General features: G+C 40.2%; 4 protein-coding genes and 1 long non-coding RNA gene across 6 annotated transcripts; 3 read left to right on the forward strand and 2 right to left on the reverse strand.

The window, feature by feature from the left end:
• Positions 1-4,037: 4,037 nt before the first annotated feature.
• Positions 4,038-4,950, forward strand: LOC4351680 (uncharacterized). The gene has a single exon (XM_015763082.3). The coding sequence runs from the start codon at positions 4,083-4,085 to the stop codon at positions 4,647-4,649; it is 567 nt and encodes a 188-aa protein (XP_015618568.1). The 5' UTR covers positions 4,038-4,082; the 3' UTR covers positions 4,650-4,950.
• A 1,434-nt stretch (positions 4,951-6,384) lies between these two features.
• Positions 6,385-8,701, reverse strand: LOC9267346 (uncharacterized). The gene is made up of 4 exons (XM_015763083.3): positions 8,517-8,701; positions 7,115-7,262; positions 6,796-6,851; positions 6,385-6,645 (listed from the first exon to the last, which is right to left on the reverse strand). The coding sequence occupies exons 1-2, from the start codon at positions 8,600-8,602 to the stop codon at positions 7,157-7,159; spliced, it is 192 nt and encodes a 63-aa protein (XP_015618569.1). The 5' UTR covers positions 8,603-8,701; the 3' UTR covers positions 6,385-6,645; positions 6,796-6,851; positions 7,115-7,156.
• Positions 8,702-8,873: 172 nt separating this feature from the next.
• On the forward strand, positions 8,874-13,771 carry LOC4351682 (histone deacetylase 10, chloroplastic-like). 2 transcript variants are annotated; one of them, XM_015762872.3, is made up of 10 exons: positions 9,025-9,148; positions 9,350-9,414; positions 10,139-10,389; positions 10,748-10,822; positions 11,108-11,209; positions 11,425-11,496; positions 12,109-12,165; positions 12,286-12,537; positions 12,636-12,817; positions 13,216-13,771. In XM_015762872.3, exons 3-10 carry the CDS (start codon positions 10,153-10,155, stop codon positions 13,514-13,516), a joined length of 1,278 nt encoding a protein of 425 aa, XP_015618358.1. In that variant the 5' UTR covers positions 9,025-9,148; positions 9,350-9,414; positions 10,139-10,152; the 3' UTR covers positions 13,517-13,771. The 2 variants fall into 2 exon arrangements, with proteins under 2 accessions (XP_015618357.1, XP_015618358.1); XM_015762871.3 differs by lacking the exon at positions 9,350-9,414 and having other exon boundaries at positions 8,874-9,148.
• On the reverse strand, positions 12,652-13,329 carry LOC136354835 (uncharacterized). The gene is made up of 3 exons (XR_010738677.1): positions 13,194-13,329; positions 12,980-13,099; positions 12,652-12,862 (listed from the first exon to the last, which is right to left on the reverse strand). It is a non-coding gene; the product is annotated as an uncharacterized lncRNA (long non-coding RNA).
• A 508-nt stretch (positions 13,772-14,279) lies between the features above and the next one.
• LOC4351683 (uncharacterized) lies at positions 14,280-17,773 on the forward strand. The gene is made up of 7 exons (XM_015764914.3): positions 14,280-14,563; positions 15,524-15,721; positions 16,787-16,855; positions 16,952-17,027; positions 17,109-17,173; positions 17,255-17,323; positions 17,416-17,773. The coding sequence occupies exons 2-7, from the start codon at positions 15,539-15,541 to the stop codon at positions 17,449-17,451; spliced, it is 498 nt and encodes a 165-aa protein (XP_015620400.1). The 5' UTR covers positions 14,280-14,563; positions 15,524-15,538; the 3' UTR covers positions 17,452-17,773.
• Positions 17,774-17,908: the final 135 nt, after the last annotated feature.

Genomic DNA, 17,908 nt, shown 5'->3' on the forward strand with positions numbered 1-17,908 from the left:
AGATAGGACTAAAACTTTTAAGTCCCTATCACATCGAATGTTTGGATATTAGTTATAAATATTAAATATAGACTATTAATAAAAACCCATCCATAATCTTGGACTAATTTGCGAGATGAATCTATTGAGCCTAATTAATCCATGATTAGCCTATGTGATGCTACAGTAAACATTATCTAATTATAGATTAATTAGGCTTAAAAAATTTGTCTCGCGAATTAGCTTTCATTTATGTAATTAGTTTTGTAAGTAGTCTATATTTAATACTCTAAATTAGTGTCTAAAGACAGGGACTAAAGTTAAGTCCCTGGATCCAAACACCACCCAAGTAGGCAAGGAATAAAGCTAAAGGGAAAAAAAAGAAGGCAAAGGTACCAATTTGTCTTTGTTTTTGCGTCAGAGACAGGCCGTGTTTGAAGGAGAGGAGACGGAGAAAAAGTCATCTTTTGTACTCCATGTAGACTCTCTCTCTCTCTCTCAAGTCTCATCAGGCTACAATATTATCCTAACTTCCGCACTCCAGCTAGCTAGATTGGTGTTTTGGGTCTCGATAAGCATTTGTCAAACTCAAACCCTCAAGCAATCACCTTTGGATTATAGTTCAAGCACAACATTAGTATTATTTAAGTTTGTTGATTAATCTTTCACTCCTAAGTGGCTATGGCTCCACTCCAGGTATGATCTGAATGCTAAAACAGTGACAACAACCAAGCTTGTTGTCCAGGTGCAATGCACTGTGGCAAAAGCCTAGCAGAAAAGGACCTTGTGAATAATTTAGCTATAATCTCGATGAGCTCACCCTGTTCGAGCTCTGTGAAAGAGTATTAATATAATAACTTTTCTCAAAGCAAGCAGAGCAGTGCTGATTACATGCTTCTATTTATAAGTACATGTAGTAGTACTGAAACAAGAACGTTTTCTGTCTCTCTTGCAGGACTTTAGCTAGATGGCATCATCACGGAAGCTTGCCGAATTAAGATTTCTTAATTTGCTAGTGTGATTAGCTAATCCACTGGTTTGGAGCTAAGTGTAAGTGTTTTTAAATTGCAGTGACGAATGGTTAGATGAATGCCCACGATATACGAATTTCATATTGTCAGTATTGAACAGTGGATGCACATGAGTAAAAAATACTGAGAAATTTGTCAGAGTAAACACAACAATTTGAAAAGATTATATAATTATATTGATGGGTGTCAGTTTATCTGAGTCATGATCCTTATAAAAACGAATATCCAGGCAACTAACTCAGTAACTGAATTGTCTTAAATTGGTCATTTTCTGCAGTTGATTGATCTTTATTTGCCTTTTCTAGTTACAGTGTACAGATGAACTGATCGGACACTTACTACTAACCGATCAAAATAATTTCAGTTTTAGACTCAGCCAATGCAATATGAAAACGCGAATTACAGCCGATTTGCATTCCCATGTGATTCAGACTAAGACTATTTTTATAGTAACTATGAAATTCCGTCCAGCCCTTCTTGAATTCAGATTTCAGAATCAAACAAGGGTAATAAAGAAACCTAGGAACCAACAATGGTGGCAAGGGATCGAAATATCGAATTGACTAACCTCCTCGAAGAAACTGCAAGCCTGCAACTCCTCCAAACTTGATACGTGCTCCTACACTGCATCCGCCGTGGGGGGCTGGGGGCCGCCGGAGTTCGTCGCCTCAGCCTCGAATCTGCCGCGTGCTAACCGCCACCGCCGCCGCGGCGACGGCGACGGCGAGCTCCCGGCCGCCCTCGAGTCCGCCAGTACAAAGAGGAAGAGGGGAAGACGAGGCAGGAGTGAAATGGGCCATGAATTTTGGGCCCGGAAAGGTTGCGGCCCATATGTAGTGGCGTAAGTGCGGCCCAGGCCATACATAGTGGGCCAAAACTATACAGCGGCTTACGAGCGGCCACACTGTATATTGGGCCGGAAAAGGTAGTGCAGAGTACGTGCGGCCCATAAATGTTGGCCCGGATCGGGTCGTAACGTTCGGCCCATAAATGTTGGGGCCGGAATTGGGCTACGTCGAACGTGCATTCTGGGCCGAAAAGGCCCAGCCAGTTTTTCTCTGTCACAGTTCTTCGCCAACGATTTGGTTGGTTGATTACCAGTTGGATGGATTTGTCTGTCTGATTTGGTTGGTGTTATCTCTTACTCTCTCCTGTTTCATAATTTGTTATACTTTAAACAATGATACAATATCCAAAATATATTTTGACCATATTTTTTCTATTATATAATAAATATATATTATATTATCTCCGTTTCAGGTTATATATATATATATATATATATATATATACACCTAGATTCATTAACATTTATATAAATGTGGATAATGCTAGAAAGTCTTATAATATGAAACAGAGGAAGTAGGACATGAAATAAATCTATAGATGTTGCCTTTACACTAAATATTTTTAATATTATTAATAACCGTGTCAAGAATTATAAAACAGAAAGAGTATCTGACACTAGTACGTACTAGTACTGTAATCTGCAGAGGAAGCTCTATAGATTGATCAGACAACCTCTGCGCAAAGTTGATTTACAGAAAGATCAGATCGAGACAGCTCTCTAGCTTCAGACAAATGCAAGAAACGATATATGCTCAGTTGCTCGCTCAACTCAAGAGCCAACACATTTTGAACTTCTAAACACTAAGCTCCGAAAGAGAAAAAAACACTGCACCTAACAAACAGCCAGACGAAGCACAACGGTACTGAAATCTCGCTTTCAACGGAGTACGTTGAGCCAAACCAGCCAACAGCAAGTCCACTACATGTGTTACTATAGTACTCCAGTAGTTGACAAGGACTAGATTAAGTTTCATATTGCTTATTTAAAACACTTTCCTTTTTTTTGTCTGTCGATTTCATTCTGTCACATCGAATGTTTGGACACATACATGAAATATTAAATATAGAAAAAATTAATTACATAGATTTGGTGTAAATTGCAAAATGAATCTTTTAAGTTTAATTGCTTTATGATTTGACAATATTGTGCTACAGTAAACATTTACTAATGACAGATTAGTTAGGCTTAATAAATTTGTCTCGCAGTTTACAGACGAAATCTGTAATTTGTTTTGTTATTAGTCTACGTTTAATACTTTAAATGTGTGTCCGTATATCCGATGTGAGACGTAAAAACTTTTCACCCCTTAACTAAATTTGAGTATATGGTAGTTTCACATTGACATTTTTGAATAGTCTGGACCAACGGCTAACAGGTGGCAACCCCCAGCACTGAAAGCTACTGCCACCTCATATGCTGACAAGGCCACTGCAGCCGTCTTTACTCTTTCTTTTGCAAAAAAAAAGTAGAGGAAGAAAGGGAGAGATGAGTTCTTGAATTTGCAAGCAACATTTTTCAGAAACTGTTCTTTAGCAGAAAGGCACAGGCTGCAAAAGCACTGCCTGTCTGCTGCTTGATGCTTCTATGCTCTTCCATCCTCCCTCCAAAACCATTCAAAACAACTCACAGCTTGACTTTGCTTTTGAATATAATCACCATACAAAACATTACAACAGCTAATCAATTGTTTACATTTGCCTTGCTGAATGCTACTACTGATTGATTGGTTCAGAATTGCATCTTTATATTCCTTAACACCAGAAGTTACACCTTAAACTATTAAGGCTATCTCTTTCTAGAACATTAAACTATTGGGCTCTGTTATGTCTGAACTGGACACTGTTTAGGAGGTCATTCCATTTGATATGGGAGTAAGCTTTAGCCCTTGGACTTTAGCTGTATATAATGACCTTTTAATTAAACATTAATAATGTTATTAGGTCCTGCCTCTTAGTGCTTTCCTGCTTGGCATCTCTCTGATGGACCAATCTAATCACCCAAAGCATCTTACCAACCACCACAAATATTGTTGTATAATAATACTTCCATTTGCCAACCATCACTTGAGCTTGGGAGCTTAAGAAAACCATATCACCTTCTCTCTCTTCCTCCTCTCCCTTTCTCTCTCTAGCCATTTCTTGAGGTAGAAAAAAGAAGACAGATAGAGGCTTCCATTTGATAGTTCAGACTTTAGAGTTCAGAGTAGAGAGAGAGAGAGAGCAATGCAAGGTTTCAGCTTTGCGGCCATGGAGGAGTTCACGTTCCCCAGCGTCGCACCGGAGCGATGCAACGCCGGCAAGAAGCCGCCTTTCTCCCCTCACTTCGCCACCCCGCCGCCGTGGTTTGGCGGCGGCGTTGTCGTCGACGCGGTGGTGTACGATCACCGGAGGAGCTTCTCGGCCGTCGAGAAGGGGGAGGAAGAAGGCACGGTGAGAGGCGGCTGGTACTATTGCTACGACGACGGCGGCTGCGGCAATGTCTCGGCGAGGTTCGCCGGCGGCGAGGAGACCAAGACGATGGACATGCTGTGGGAGGACTTCAACGAGGAGCTCTCCCGGGCGGCGGCGGCGGCGCCGTGCCCGCTGAGCAAGGAGTGGACCAAGGAGGCGTGGCTCGCCGGCGACGGCACCCCCGAAATGCGCCGCCATGCCGCCGCGGCGGCGGCGGTGGCCTCCGGCAGCGTGGTCCGGCGGAGGCGGCTGAGCTTGCTGATGATGCTGAAGCTGCTCAAAAAGCTCTTCTTGGCTCACAAATCCAATGCTGCATCAAGAAAGGCACCACCAATCTGAAAATTCTGATTGACAGTCAGAAGAAGCAGTAGATGATTGCATGCATGATATACCAGGTGTATATATCGATCGATCTATACATTTTTCATCCTACCAGAATCCAGAGTTTGACTCATAGTTAATGGCTATGATTCTTTTCTTTTTTCTTCTTCTTCTTCTCTACTTTTGATTTTCTGATGAATGTTCAGGCCTTCAGGGTTTTGTCTCTTTTGTTTGTCTGATGAATGTTCAGGGTCTGATACTCTCTGATCCCGCTCGTCTTTTTTGTAATGCCATTGGATTTGGCGTCTGTTTGATACTACTTGATTTTAGCTGCCGAAGAACATACTGAAATGAAGGAACCCATTGGGTTTCTTGTCTGAATCTTTTGTTGATTCTCAGGACTACGCATGATGATCTAGTTCATTGTGCCTCTTTTGTTGATTCTTTCGGGTAAAACTGCCATGTCAACTTCAAAGATGCAGCGTTGGAACCACAAGTTATTCTGTCAATGGTAAGCAAGACACTTACTTCATCGACCACCACTCCGGCGAATACTGGTCCTAAAGCTTAAAGTTCACACATAAATGCATGATTGCACACTACAAGTTACAGAAATCATGGCAAAATTGATGATCAAAGTGGCCAATCCATATTAAAGAAAATTGGCATGTTTAAATGGGTTATCATAATCACATAGTTGAAATGCATTCATGACTTCACTTGAAAACTACATCTATTACTAAAGGAGGCTTTTGATTTTGGAAAGGCAAGGTAAAAAAATCTTGGTGCTTACTTTAGTTCTAGCTTTCCTCGAGTAAAAGAAGTTCAGACAACTTTAAAGAAATAAAAGTATAAAACACACTTTCCCTCCTTCAGTAAATTTACTTGACCCCGTTGAATGCACCGTGCAAACTTTAAAACCTCACATTGCTCGTCAGACTTAACAACGGTAAACATCAACAGTATCATTTCAAACTATGATAAAACAATAGTCGTCAAAATGTGTTTAATGCAATCGATTTGGTCAAGTAAAAGTGAACAAAAGAGGGGATAACTTTAGCTTTCAGCCGTTTAGATGTCGCTAATTTGTTGTAAAAGAAAAAAGAAGCAGCTTTAACGAATAAGATCTTTATTGTTACAGGTGATAGTCTGAATATGCATACATGGCCCTCTTGTGCATATATAATGCTTGACTACATTATCACTGTGGCATCTATCCAAGATTAGCAGCAAATTAAGGAACGGCCATGTGAAGACATACCAACAAACTGGTTGGTCCCAAGTAGACAGCAAGAATTAGTTGTTGTACAGAATGTAGTGTACATGTCAGCTTGATGTCATTGCATACCAATCTGCACTCACTTGGTAGGTAGCATCACAAAAGATAAAAGAGCACACTTTCAGAAGATATGGTTGTTGGTTATGCAATACACAGTAGATAACATGGCAGAATACTTCAATCCCTCAACTAGAGTACTTACAAATGACCTGAAACTAGCCATAAATGCTAAGCAATGGGATTGTGACTTCACAAGTTCATATAATTTCACAGATTATCTTCTTGACAGCATACCTAACAATCTTAACAGTTATCTAACAAAAACAATCTTAACAGGATAATTTTTTGAGATGATTGAAAGGCAGGTCGAGAAAAAAACTAACTGTTTTATTTTAAACCTTCTTTATGTATGATGTTCGCCTAAACTTAACTTTATTACTGTAGAAGATATTGTAAGGATAAAAAACAGCGCACTGAAAAAACTTACACCATCATAATGTGCATTAATGAAATTCCAGGTGAACACTTATTATACTTTGAAGGGAACATGAGATCACATGTCTACAAGAGCATGTAGTATGAAGGGCACCACATATACAAGGAATTAGGGGTACTGGTATCTATCTTAAAGTAGCGTCTATCTGTTGACCGATTAAGCACAAAACAACTCAGCCATAAGAACACCATTCATCTTCTTCAGGCTGAGGACGGGTTTGTTACTTCCCCCTGAGTCATCTGGTATGTTGGAAAAAAATAATAATTCAGCTAATCAAACAGAGGAGCATGTGACTCTCATCATAATAGAATCAAATGGAACTCAATAGATAGGTTCAGGTAAAAAGGACACAATAAAAAAGCTAAATGGAAGTATAGTCTGTACTGTACCATGATGCATAAGAAACTCGGTTATCACTCTCAATCCTAAGCAAACCTAAAAGAACCTGTAAAAGAAAATTATCTGTCAACTAAAATACAATTGCACTCAATATATAAATGGCAAAAATAACTATATGGGTAACGAAAATTAGCACAGCGTTTTGTATAGAGCAGTTAGTGGAGTGTATGGCATGGTTGAGATAATGCTTGTCCAGTATCAAAAGAAAAGTCAATGCTAGTATGAGGTTGATCTGCCTTCCCAATCTGACCAAGTGGAACCAACTACAGTTTATAAAAACAATATGGTAAGAACAGAAATAAAGCATACTTTTATTTGACAGCTGCAGAGAAACATGTCTGTATTGTTTCATCACTTGGAAATGTTTTTCAATAATCCAGTCAAAGAACCGCAGTGTGTTGATTTGTACTCGCACTGCTCACAGCAGGATTGAAGTAATTGGATAACTCTCACACATCTGGGAAAGAAACAAGCATAAATAACAAGCTGAGTCATATATATCCCATTAACTTACACAGTAAGGTGATTCTAAAATCATACACACAATATTACCTTGCAGCACCGTTTAAATGTTCAATCATACTAACTCCAATCAACTTTAGACAATAAAAACAGTAAATAGTTCATTGCTATTGTTCTAGGTTCCTAGCAACGGATTAATGTTTGGTATAGTATAGCAAAATGGTAAAAAGCCAAAGGTTCCAGTTGTATGGTCATAAACAATGACAAAAACCCAATGCTTTATCCATATATGTAGTGAACACGATAATGAAAGGAATCACACCACAATAAAAATTAAAGCAGGGGAAATTATGATAAATTGATGCTAATGTACTCTTTGTACATATCAATCAACAGCATGTGTAATATGTGTATTAAAATATAACAGCAAGGTCCAATAGAGGAAACACAAGATTTTAACATCCATCCTAGACTAGAAATTTCTTTATGACAGATAGATGCTATTAGCATCCAAGATTGCTAGTCATGAATAACTAACGGTGAATTTCACAGACAATTCTAATGTATTTCAATCCAATAAACAATATTATGGAATTCACATCCGTGAACAGTAAACAGGAGAAAAGCCCCGATTCATGCTCAAATTGCGACAGATTAGCAGTTTAAGATTGAAAGGCTAGCCCATCCGGGCACCTATGAAACTGACTAACAGAGTAACAGTAACTCATTTCCTGAAGGCACACAGGGCCACATGCTGGATATATTCAGAAATAATACTGTATCATCTTGCTGGATATATTCAGAATAACAGAAACTTATCGCATGATTGAACAAGCGGACCAACTAAATCAGCTTGCTTCACCAAACACCTGGAAGCAAGCATCATCTTGCTGCCACGACCACCACCCATAAGCATCACCCACAACTTCCCCAACAACAAAGCCCAACTCCTGCGCCCTGACACTGTCCTGGCAGCTGGTAAATACTAGGAATCCATAAACCTAACATTAGATCGAGATAGCCACTAAGCCCTAATCCGATGATTCCCCATGCCTCTTCCAGTCCCCCACAAAACCTAGTCAATGCGTCGGCAACCCACCTAAATATCCCAAGACCTCATCAAATTCCTTACAGCCGCATCCAAGAAATCGAGAGGTATCCAACAATATCGCATTGCAATCATCAGAATGGACTAAAAGAACTAAAAAGAAGAAAAGCTTGGAGATGGAGGACACTGCCGCGTACGTACTTCTTGGAATCGAACATGTTCTTGGAGAGGCAGGCCTGGATGTCGCACGCCTCCTTCTTGCACGGCTCCTTGCTCTGCTGCGCCATCTCCTCCTCCTCCCGCCGCCGCCGCCGCCGCCGCTCGGATCAAAGTTGCGTCTCGGAGTTGACACGCACGCGGCGAGCCAACAAGAAGAGGACGCCCATGGCGGCGTCGGCTTCTTTCCTTCTAGAAGAGGAGGGATTCGTCGCAAACGGGCCGGATGATTCGGCCCATTTCTCCAATCGGTCCATATGGGCCGCAGTGGGCTTGGGATGACCGATCCGGCCCAATGTAGTGGCTGCTCATTTGGAGAATTTTGCGCCTCTCAAAAAAAAAAGGGAAAAAATGCCGTTGTTTTCGCTAGAAAAGAACACGAGAAGATAGCGAAAGCTTGGGGGTGAAATCCTGTGGTGTTTCATGGACCAAGCTACTCGTTGAAGAGATAATTTCCCTTGTTTTGTATTTTCTTTTTCCGATTAAGAGGAAAGAACCAAGCAAAGAGGTGGTAGAGGAGAGGGGATTCAGTGAGGAAGGGAGAGAGAGATAGATCCCTGGAGGTTTGCAGGAGGGGATGGAACAGCTGTGGGTGCCATCGCTTCCGATTCTTGGAGGTAGGTGAAACTACCTCGTTCTTGGGTACATCACTTGCCGATTCATATTTCTTGAGCTGCCAATGGTGTCTTTATTAGATTTCAGCCGTGTCCACCATCTGTTTGTGGAAATGCCTAGGTGCACTGAATGACTTCTTTTTTCCTTCTTTATTTGAACAATCGACTAATCCAAGTTAATCAGTACGGTATGCATGGATATAGGTCAGGGACGTACATGCACATTTACTGAATTGCTCGAACGAAAGAAATCGCCAACTGCCAAGGTGGTATGTGTGTATCTACTTGAGAGATGCCTTGGTTTCGTTTTGTGGCATCGTAATTCGTCACTTTGTTTGCAGTCAGCATTCCACTTGCTTATGATTAGTCCCACACTCATATAAACTAGATTCCAGTGGGTTATGTTGTTTGATTAGTCTTTTGGGCCAAACATATTACAGTAAACAAATGGTTTGAACAATATCTTGTTTTTTTAGATAAGACAAGATATGGCTTATTTCCCACAAACGTGAAATTTGAGGTTGAAATTACACTCAAACTTAGGTGGTGGATTCACAATCTTATGTCGTCGCTATTGCAGCCTAAAAGAGTTCTCATGCTTTATTGCTCTGATTGCATAAGTTGCTTATTGACATTTTACTTGCAAAAGTGATTTGAGTATGTCCTTGGCTACCACTATAATGATTCTGTCCTTTTAGTTTCATTTAATTTTCCTTAATGAGCACGGACCATTTTAATAATAGAACAAATGCCATTTTGTCAGTATTTCTGAATTGGTTTCCTTCTCAATCTACTATTTTTGACATAACATAATTGTTGCAGAAAGTCCTTTTTTCTTGTTTCAGGGTATAATATTTTTGTTCCACTTAGTTTAGGTATTTTACTGCTCTATGCTCATGTGTTACTGATTTATCTAATCTGCTTTTACTCAATAAATGCAGTAGGTATAATTTGTGTTTAACATATTTTGGGCACTGACTCTTTTTATTTTAGGAAGGATATTGCCTATGCTCAGGCACTACTGTGGCTTTGGAAGTCATCATCCCTTAACCTGGAGAAGCTTACAAATTACTGGAAGAAAACAGAAGCATAATGGGTGTTGGATTGCATACTGCTTACCAAGCCATAATGGAACTTCTATTTCAGACACAAATGGTGTTCGAAAAGACTTAGCTTTGCCTGACAATTTGCTTCGTGATGCTCATATTCTCTATTGTACATCTCCTGCCATGGGTCATAACAAGGTAAGCTCATTTCAATGCTTTAATTTAGAGCAGCTTTCAGATATGGTTTTCAAGTGTGATGAGCTTCTCTGCATTCAGCAACTTAAGCATCCAAACTTCACTTAAATGTTTATAACTGATAACTTAGTACTGATTAGAAAGTGCATCCTATATAATTGTTACTGTCTTACAACTGTAATTTCTCTGCATTCTTTATTTTTAGTGTAGACTACATTCCGTTACCATCTTACTGTATAATTATATGCTTTTGTGTGCAAAATACTAGGCTTGAAAGAGAAAGTGCTCCGCAAAGTCATGATATGCTAAGATGCCTCATCTAATCAATATCACTATTGTGCTATTATCCACTGGTATGCAGGAAGCGCATCCAGAAACTAACAAAAGAGTTCCTGCAATAGTTGATGCTCTCGAAAAACTGGAGCTTACTTCGAAGGTATATATAAGTAAAATAACACTGCCCTTTCGTAAGTTTTAAAATGTTCTATATAACTGAGGCCTTACTGTCTGTACCTTCTAAAATGACTGCACATCAGTTAAGAAAACATGTTCTTTCATTCTAGGCTGAAGCGTACAGAACTACCAATAGATAAACATATTAAAAAAAAGGACAAAAGAAATGCTTTCTGTTTCTCTTGAATTGGACATTCAAAATGTTCACATATGAAAAATAAGTGTTTTACTCCGTGCTTAGATAACATCTTATTTGTTTTGTGTCCAGCATCGTGGTTCACAGGTTCTTGAAATTCAAGATTTCCAACCTGCTTCACTTGATGATATTGCACTAGTTCATTCAAGATCATACATAACTGGACTTGAAAAGGTATTTTCATCACAGTGGTATTATTTTTGGTATTGACATGTTTTGGATAGAACAGAATGGAGCAGCTGCTTCTTATCTACGTTACCTTTTCTCTACTGATAAAAGGATTGAAATATTTTTCTTCGAAAAATGCACCACTCAGATTTTTGGATTATGCAGCTGTTCTTTACATAATATTTGGTTGAACGGTTTGTTTAGAGTGGTCATTTTTGCAGGCTATGAGTAGGGCTTCAGATGAAGGTTTGATATTCATTGAAGGAACTGGACCTACATATGCTACCCAGACTGTAATGATCTATGCACATTCCCTCTTGTTTTTATTCCCCCAATGCTTTTCTCGTTGGAAGGTTATTGAGTACAGTCTTCTGCGCATTATTATTTCATCGATGCACTTGCCAGTCTGTCAGCAGCTATATCATTAAATCTTCTATTTCTAGTTTTCTACCATTCATATGTTGATCAATGGGCCTGGACTGACTAGTTACTGCACTAATTTCATTTGTATCAAATCAAGTAAAACCCCAGAAAGCCCTTTATAAAATGGAATAAAATTCATTCCTCAAATTATTCAGGGACTCATGAGATGAATGGCAAAAACAATTAGTTCAAGTGGTTCATCCAATTTTATAGGAACAGCTGCAGGGCTTCTACACTTGGCAACTCAGTTATTCTAATACCTTCTACTGCAGGCTAAAACTCACATTAGGGCAAACCATAGTTCATATTGTGTACCAGATAACCAGATCTCTTTATAACAAAATACTTCCACCATATGTGTATTTGGATTACTACTCAAGAATGCTTCCATCTTTACTTCTTTTGTCGATGGAAAATACTAGAACTCGAATTATGAGAGTTTACATATCGCCTCTCTTTAAATAATTTATTTTTCTTCACAGACTTTCCAAGAATGTCTCCTTTCTGCTGGTGCTGGAATTACATTGGTTGATTCAGTGGTAACGAGTTTTTTCTCAGTTGATGTTTTATCTTCTTTACTTTTCTTGCTTGTATTTTATGGTTCAGTATATTTTCCTTTGCAGTGCCCATTTCCCGAGAAATGTTCTATGTTTTCCTAGGTTGCAGCATCAAAGTTGGGCCCGAAGCCACCGCTCGGCTTTGCCTTAGTAAGGCCACCAGGACATCATGCTGTTCCTGAAGGTCCCATGGGCTTCTGTGTCTTTGGGAACATTGCAGTGGCAGCTCGGTATGCTCAGAATCAACATGGTTTAAAGCGGGTCATGATAATAGATTTTGATGTTCACCACGGTAACGGCACATGTGACGCCTTTTATGAGGATCCGGACATATTCTTCCTCTCAACTCATCAGGTTTGTTACCTCATCTTTAAAACTTGTCACCTTACAAATCTAGTGCAGGAAAAATAATCTGGGCTTGCAACAACATTACAATGAATTGGTGTATGTAGCTTGGAAGCTATCCTGGCACCGGTAAGATCCACCAAGTTGGCCAGGGCAACGGCGAGGGCACGACGCTCAACCTGCCACTACCCGGTGGCTCAGGCGATTACGCGATGAGGTGCGCGTTTGATGAGGTTATTGCCCCAGCTGCCCAGCGGTTCAAACCTGACATCATCCTCGTTTCAGCCGGGTAGGTTCATTCCTCCCACATTTCATCTTTCAGAATAGAACCATGCTGAAACAGGTTCACATGATCCTGAATGAATTTTTGTACATAGCTTCTGAATCTTAATGCTGCCAATTATTTCACCAAGCCGAAAAGAACCAAAGATCCTGAATCAAAAAACCATACCGAAAAGATATCGACATGATCCCGAATGAATTTCTGTGCATAGCTTCTGAATCTTGACGCCTCCAAATCACCAATCCTAACAGAACCACGCTAAACATGCTGAAATAAGTTGACATGATCCTGCATTGTTTGTGCATAGAAACACATCACCTGAATCTTGATGCTGCCAAACAATTCACCAAGCTATAGAAGCAGAAAAGAAGTGATTACTAACATCCATCATGTTGTTTTTGCAGGTACGACGCGCACGCGCTGGACCCGCTGGCGGGGCTGCAGTTCACGACGGGGACGTTCTACATGCTGGCGGCGAGGATCCGGGAGGTGGCGGCGGAGCTGTGCGGCGGGCGGTGCGTCTTCTTCCTGGAGGGCGGCTACAACCTGGAGTCGCTGTCCAGCTCAGTGGCCGACACCTTCCGTGCGTTCCTCGGCGAGCCCAGCCTCGCCGCGCGGTTCGACGACCCGGCGATGCTCTACGAGGAGCCCACGCGGAAGATCAGGGAGGCCATCGACAAGGCCAAGCACCTCCACTCGCTCTAAGCGCGGCGCCCAGAAGATTGCAACAGTATCTATACTTGGCTGCTGAAACTGCTTGCTGATGCTGGTCAACAACTCAAGATCATATTCATGTCTTGTTAGCTTTTGCACTTTCCAGTGTAGCATTGTACATCGGAAAAGCACGGCATAGTCATTTACATCTTAGTTGCTGTGAATCAGATACATTCGATCGCAAGCTTGTCAATAGTTCAATACCAGTTGTGTAGATTAATACCAGTACTACTGCGATTACTTGCATCTTTCTACTCCAGTTAGTGTCCAGTGGAACCTGTCGAGCTATCAGCATTTTGTTTTATAATACAAAAGCTGACATTTTTTTCCCCATATTTATTAGTCACCTTAATTTGTATAACGTTTAGTCTAAAATTGCATAATACAAAAAGGCTACACCTTTAGTATAAACCCACCACACAATTTTTAGTTTGATCTTTTTTTTTTCTGACTACATGTGTTTGTATCCTTAACCTTAGTATAATTCTCTTGTTTCATATTATAGAGTATTTGTGCTAAAAGTACTTTTTTTTTTTCAATTATAAGGATATTGCTTTGTTTTCATTGCAAAAAAAAATGTTCCAACCCCATAAACATGTGATTTTGACTGTTGATTTAGTCGAAAAGTGTTTGATAAATAGAGAGAAGAAACTAGATTTTTGGTCTCGTTTTTTTTTTTTGGAAAATGTGATCAGTAGTGGGAAAAGAAAAAGAGATTTTGGCCCATAAGAAGGCGACGGCCCACTGTTGGCCCAGCCCATTCCTGCCTGAGCGAAGCAGTCCCCTCTCGATTTTCCTTCTCCGGGGAGTCCACACGCTCTCGCCGCCGCCGCCCCCTTCCCCTCCCGTGACGCGCCTCGCCGCCGGCCGCCGCGCAGCGCCGCCGCCTCCCCTGCAGTCACTCTGCCCCGCGCTGTCTCCCCGCTGCTCCAGCCTCTAAGCGGGAGGAGGCAGGCGCCGGCCACCCCGGTCCGGCGGTTTCCCCCGTCGCTGTCGATCCGGCGATCCTCCATCCTTCCATCCTTGCCAACTTCCGAGGTGGGTTCGGGAGGTAACCCGCATGGAGCATTTAGTGTTCTTCAGTTGATCCTTGGGAAGTAACCCTTACTCATCATGTGGTAGTAGCATTTAGTGTATTTTTTTTTAGTTGATCCTTGTTCATGGGAGCTGCAGTTGTTTACGATGAGTTCATGGTGTTTGGTATGTCACACATGCGCCATGTATTGGTCATTGATGCATCTGAATAGGTTGAACAGATCTTTACAACTTGGGTTTGCTGTGTGAACTGGAATCTTGGAGCAACTCAGTTTCAAAATGTGCAATAGATTAGATGGATAATTCTGATTGGTACTGTAATTTGTAGTACTGTGTCCGAATAAAATTTGAACTATTAAATATGATCCTTGTTGGCATGTTCCCTGCTGTAGGCTGTAGCTGCAGTCTCGGTAGTCATCAGCTAGGCTGATTATTAGTGGCCACAAATCTTACTGTTCATCTACACTCCATAATTAATCCTTAACTTGTTTGTCTATGTTCAGTCACCATATTTTTTCCATAGTTCTCTTTAACTACTGAAATGATTTGGTGTCTACTCATACTCAATTGTTTTCTAAGTAATACTGTATTTATCAATAAAAACATATCTACCGAATGAACAGCCACATCACCGGAAGCTGAATTCTTGGTGGCAATGATGTGTGGGCTGAGCTCTGGTGGGCCTGCTATGTTTAGTCCTTTTATGATTTATTATAGTGTGAAATTTTAAGTTTATAATTCAAGCAGCCGCATGTCTATGAAGGTTTCTGTAAATATCATGCTCTGCTTTGTAAATTCTACCCCAATCTGATGACTTTACCTCTTCATTTTCATTATCTCTCACCCATGGATGGATCTTGTAGTTGCCATCTCACTGCAAACTGCTGCTACAACATTTTCCAATTTTTGTTGTGGAGACCATGTTGTCTGCTTCTCTAAGCAAATGTGCTGATCTTATCTCAGGGCTAGAGTCACATTATGGCTTCAGAGGAACTGAGAACAAGCTTTTCAGATTTAGTGGTGGGTTCTTCATCTCGGACAGACAGCCAAGTTGAATCTTCAGGTGATCCATCATCTGAGGGAGGTGTGCAGGTTACTTGCTTCACTGAGGACCTGCATGATGTTATCCTCCATTTTCAGATAATAAGGTTCTCTAAGCAGGTAAACATGGTTTCCTGGTTCCAAGTTATGTAATTCCAAAATATAAATTGTTCTAGGTAACAACTTTTTCTAGAGTTTTCAGATGTTGTTTGGATCAAGTTCTCCATAAAAAAGATCAGTTCATCTGAGTTGTGCTTGTGATAATTGATTAAAGAGATGCTGATAATTGATCAATAAAGATGTTCTTTTTTTTTTTTTTTTGGTTTGCTCCTCCAATTCCTGGCTTTGGCATTGCAGCAAAATGTTAGTCAAGTGATGCATATCTGACTCTTAAGTCTTAATTGCACAAGTTGATGTGCGTTATATGAAAATACCGTAAATATTGAATATGTTTACATTATCTTAGTTGTACATGTATGTCAGAACATGAAGCATGCTCTTTTAAGCTTGTTTTCCATGTGATTTAAGCTTTCAATGTTCATGTTGTTTGATTCTCGTTGTACTTGCTTGCAATATATTATGCTCTTTGTGCTGCCTTTATTGTGTACCATGTTCCTAATATCTGCAACATATCTGTTTTGAGAACATGAATTTTCTTTAACTGATGGTTAGCTCCCTCAATTCCTGGCTTTGGTATTAATCATCAAAATGTTACTCATCAATGCATAGCTGACTCTTTAACTGATGTAGTTAATGGCATTATATGGAAATAGCATACATTTGAGTATGTTTATATTACCTTATTTGTATGGCAGAACTCAGGACATGAAGCATGCTCTTTTAAGCATGTTTCCCAGGCGATTTAAGCTTGCTCTAGATGGTTTTTACACCATGAATATGATAAAGAAATGCTTATGCTACTAATTCAATATCTCTAAATAACACTTCAACATAGCTTGTGCTCTCCGTTGCTAGTTATATAAGGAAACACCGTACAATGTTTTTGATAGTAACCATGGCCTAGTGCTATCTAATTTAGGTATAATTTTGATGATCATTTTGTTTGAATCTCCTCATGCTTGTTGCAACACGTTATGCTCTCTCTGCTGCCATTGTTGTGTACTGTGTTCCTAACATTTGCAACATATATATTTTGAGATATGGGAATTTTCTTTTTAATTTTAGATCTATGCTTGGGTTGGATGCAACACAGCAAAGTTTGGCCATCTATACGCTGCTGCAAGTACTCGTCCGGTAAAAATTAGAGAGTAATTGTGTTCTTATGATTTGAGGTATAACTATTGCAGAAACTAATATTTCTCCCATGTTACCTCTTCATGGTCATTGCAGGGTAATGGAGTGAGTGTCACCTCTGTACTAGGAGGAACATCTGATAACACTGGTTCAGGCATGGCCCGTCGCTTAGGTACTATTTCTGTTAACAATTGGCCTACGTTCTTAGTTGTATATTGAAAAACAGAAAGCTTATATACATGTCATTTGTCAGTGCTGAAGACAGGTTTGAACATAGTTCTAGCATGCAACATTCCAAAAGACAGTCCCATGCTCGAGGTATGAATCCGCTCATCTTTATTATGTTACAATGTACTCTTGACTGAAGCTATCAATCTCATAGGATCATCATGGTTTCAGGCTGCTGCAGAGAGGAAGCTGATAGAGAAGTTGAGAGGTTTAGGTTATGTCAGACCCAGAGCAGGAGAGGTTAACACTTCCACGGCACAATAATGAGTAACTTGTGAGCTCTCGGTTGGTCAAGAACAGAAACCTTGTGAACCCGCCCTAAATCTTTGCAGGTGATCGTTGGCAATCGCGACTTGTTCATGGATTGATCAGACATCATCTATATGCAGATCATTCTTCAGTACCTAAAAACTCATTGAATCCTACATTAAGGCATTTGCTCCAAGACTTCTCTTCTGATCTTATCTCTTGAGAGGTTGTTAGAGGTTGTCTGGGATGTGATTCACACGTACTTGTACTGTGGATTGTCAGGTACAAGTTGGACCAAACTGAAGCTCCAAAGATTTATGTTAGTGTAAGTACCATTCAGCGAGTACATGCATGTAACAGGAATACAAAGTCATCGATACAATCCATTTGCAAGCTCTTCAATTCTGGGCAAAACGGGTGGAACTTCCACCTACTTTGCTATGATCCTGTCACTGTCGACTATAGAAACGACTGTCTGCACAACTTTCATAATTGCTATCTTCCCTTTTCATGTTGCTAATCCTGATTGTCACATCACATCCACATCTTTCTTATTATCGGAAATGAATAAGGAAA

This window comes from Oryza sativa, chromosome 12 (assembly GCF_034140825.1).
Source record: "Oryza sativa Japonica Group chromosome 12, ASM3414082v1".
NCBI classification, from domain to species: Eukaryota; Viridiplantae; Streptophyta; class Magnoliopsida; order Poales; family Poaceae; genus Oryza; species Oryza sativa.

Bases quoted from the DNA above. Each gene is read 5' to 3' on its own strand.
- LOC4351680 (XM_015763082.3), top strand. From the start codon at position 4,083: ATGCAAGGTTTCAGCTTTGCGGCCATGGAGGAGTTCACGTTCCCCAGC.
- LOC9267346 (XM_015763083.3), bottom strand. From the start codon at position 8,602: ATGGCGCAGCAGAGCAAGGAGCCGTGCAAGAAGGAGGCGTGCGACATC. The intron at 7,263-8,516 runs GTACGTACGCGG...TTTCTTTCCCAG, and splicing joins AACATGTTCGATTCCAAGAA to ATGTGTGAGAGTTATCCAAT.
- LOC4351682 (XM_015762871.3), top strand. From the start codon at position 9,109: ATGGAACAGCTGTGGGTGCCATCGCTTCCGATTCTTGGAG. The intron at 9,149-10,138 runs GTAGGTGAAACT...TTTTTATTTTAG, and splicing joins ATCGCTTCCGATTCTTGGAG to GAAGGATATTGCCTATGCTC. The intron at 11,210-11,424 runs GTATTTTCATCA...TCATTTTTGCAG, and splicing joins ACATAACTGGACTTGAAAAG to GCTATGAGTAGGGCTTCAGA.
- LOC4351683 (XM_015764914.3), top strand. From the start codon at position 15,539: ATGGCTTCAGAGGAACTGAGAACAAGCTTTTCAGATTTAGTGGTGGGT. The intron at 16,856-16,951 runs GTAAAAATTAGA...TGGTCATTGCAG, and splicing joins CTGCTGCAAGTACTCGTCCG to GGTAATGGAGTGAGTGTCAC. The intron at 17,028-17,108 runs GTACTATTTCTG...GTCATTTGTCAG, and splicing joins AGGCATGGCCCGTCGCTTAG to TGCTGAAGACAGGTTTGAAC.